The sequence below is a fragment of the Protobothrops mucrosquamatus genome, unplaced genomic scaffold (assembly GCF_001527695.2).
Source record: "Protobothrops mucrosquamatus isolate PMUCROS unplaced genomic scaffold, P.Mucros_1.0 scaffold1151, whole genome shotgun sequence".
In the NCBI taxonomy this organism is placed as follows: domain Eukaryota; kingdom Metazoa; phylum Chordata; class Lepidosauria; order Squamata; family Viperidae; genus Protobothrops; species Protobothrops mucrosquamatus.
Genome location: NW_015387366.1, coordinates 204,460 through 207,145, shown reverse-complemented (window position 1 = coordinate 207,145; position 2,686 = coordinate 204,460). Strand labels below are relative to the sequence as shown.

The window sequence follows — 2,686 nt, the reverse complement described above, 5'->3', positions numbered from 1 at the left end:
AAGCCCCAGATTCACTTAAGAACTGTGCTACTAACTGCAGTGATTCACTTAACAACTGTGGCAAGAAAGGTTATAAAATGGGACAAAACTCACTTAACAATGTCTCACTTAGTGAGAAAACTTTGGCCTCAATTGTGGTCATAACACTACCTATACCAGGGGTAGGCAACCTTGGCTCTTTTGTGACTCGTGGACTTAGCTGGCTCTGGCATTCTGGGAGTTGAAGTCCACGAGTCATAAAAGAGCCAAGGTTGCCTACCCCTGACCTATGCTGTATGCACTCAGAATTCATAGAAACTTTGAGTGACTTATTTCATCTGGATAGCTAATATGTATTAATAGTTTACCACAATTCAGTGAATGCTGTATGATGGATAAGTTATGGAAAATAAATAATTCAAATAACTGTACGGCTTATAAGAATTCCAGTATAAGAGGAAATTTCTGTTAAAATATTGTACCAAAAAGGAAAATAAATTATTACTAACCATAAGGAATTTTAATTATTCAGGTCCTATCCAAATATTAGGTAGATATAAATGAAAATCATTGCACCAGTATATAAAAAAGTTACTGTTGAGCCCTAAAGCTTCAGACAGAGAGGCAAGGTACATATTACGTCCTCAGGATCAAACGACACAACACACTTTGACAAAAATGGTGAAAAAAATGGTAATCTGTCCCCTAATAGCCAGGGCTGTTGCTGCTGTTGCTGCTAACTGTGCAAATGGCGCACCTGTGCTCCAAGCACCCACATCTACCAGTGAATCCTGGTGGCCTATCACAAACAATAAAAACTGGAAAACTAGTTGGTACCTGTGGAAACAAAAACATCCCAGATAATCTCCCAGTCTACTGCTGCAAGTACAAGTCGTAACCACTTGCTTAACAACCATTCTAGGGTTACAATGGAGTTTTAAAAAGTGCCTTTACAACCCATCCTCAAAGCTGCAAAGCGTTGCACACATATGTTGTGGTTGTGATTGCATGCTCATGGGTCAAAATTCCTAACAGTTCAATTAATTATTCTTGAAGTCCTTTTAGAACAAGGTGCTGATGTAAAAAGAACCTTCAGATGAAAAGGTGGTTTTTGTTTCCAGATGCAAATATCTTATGTGTTCCAAATCAACCCACAAGGTCAATAAAATGACTCTCAGACCACTCTGTTCATTTTCTGAACTTACTGTTTGTCCTGAGCCCTAGGAAGTGCAAGGAAAACTTAAACATCAGTTTAGAAAGCAGCTGCACCTTTCTATGAAAATACTGCAAGGTAACTTGAGTACTCTGTGCACAAGGATCATACAGGTTGTTGGTAGGATTTATTTTTAGTAACAGTGTCTTTATTCCGTTCCCTTCTCTGTCATTACTGTGTATTTCATGATCTATTATGATAGATACCCACAAAGGGTATCAAGGTCAGCCTACGGAAAAGAATGAGATAATAAAATGAATAAAAAATAAAAGTAGTTTAAAAATAATGAAAAATAGAATTTGTATTATATTAAATGGTTTTATTTATTAAAGCAGGTATATACAGGCAATACTTTTTTTAAAATGTCACCTTATTTAGTCAGGTTGTACAATTTGCTTCAATGATCATCAACAGAAACTGTTCCTGCTCCTAATTAAAATAGTTAAAAATAAGACTCTCTTTGTTTGGGATGGAGAGTGAGGATCTGGTTTTAGCACCCTTATATTCCTTTTCTGATGGACAAGATGATGAACTTTTCAAGTTTTCCAAGTTTCGGAAAAGGTTCCACATACCATGCTTGTATCAGCAATGTGATTATAAGCATACCTATTTTATTTCTCAATAAAAAATCTGCTTTGTGCTCTTCTGGCTTTTTCAAGATCATCGAAAGTGATAGCTCCTTTTGGCATTTCTATCATCGCATACTCTGTGTCAATTATGTTCTCTGCTTCAGCTGAAGAAAAAGATGGATTCATGTATATATTGCATCAGTTTTGTAAGACCAGAGATAATCAATGATACTACATTTGTGCAAAGAGATTACTGTACTTACATTTCATTCTTTGTAGTAAAGTTCCATACCCTTTATCATACTGATTGGCAAGTATAAAGCTCAAAGGTATAATTGGAATAAAGAGTTGAGGTTTCTTATTTTTTATTGCTCTGTATTGAAAAAAATTATACACTAAATAAACAGGAAATAAAAAATAGTCAATATCCAGATAAAATGCTTTAAATGCAAAATATTAAGATTACTTAATGCTGAAATTAAACAGGTTTTTATGGCAATAAAGCTCTGTAGCTCTTAGTTTATATTTTCATTTGGTATAATTATGCAAATAATATGGTTAACCAAATCTCATACATATTCAGTTCTTTTAATGTGTTATTAATGTGGTTTTGCTAACAATTATGCTAACAGTTATATTTTGTTGTGCGAACTGTAAATCCTATGTTTAATTGGTTGTTGTAAGGGCTTTTTCAGTTCACCAGATTATAGCAGAACAATTTATTTATTTATTTTATTTTACAAAATTTATATGCCGCCCTTCTCCCCATGGGACTCAGGGCGGCTCACAGCATGTTAAAACAATATACAAAATTACCCCTTCTAAAAACCAATTAAAACCCAAATATTAGTGGCTGTGACTATTTAAAATCATTAAAAATTATCCCTATTTAAAATTCACCCTAGGTCAGGCCCGCTTGTTGAAA

At 34.4% G+C, this 2,686-nt stretch overlaps 1 protein-coding gene across 3 annotated transcripts in view; it reads right to left on the bottom strand.

The window, feature by feature from the left end:
• Positions 1-1,504: 1,504 nt before the first annotated feature.
• The window catches only part of PLGRKT (plasminogen receptor with a C-terminal lysine), an 8,251-nt gene continuing 7,069 nt past the window's right edge, over positions 1,505-2,686 (bottom strand). For all 3 annotated transcript variants that reach the window (XM_015820631.1, XM_015820630.1, XM_015820629.1), the window contains exons 4-5: positions 2,025-2,134; positions 1,505-1,925 (exon numbers count right to left, since the gene is read on the bottom strand). In XM_015820631.1, the coding sequence (XP_015676117.1) occupies positions 1,804-1,925; positions 2,025-2,134 (232 nt within the window). In that variant the 3' untranslated portion in view covers positions 1,505-1,803. The remainder of the gene's footprint in view (positions 1,926-2,024; positions 2,135-2,686) is intronic.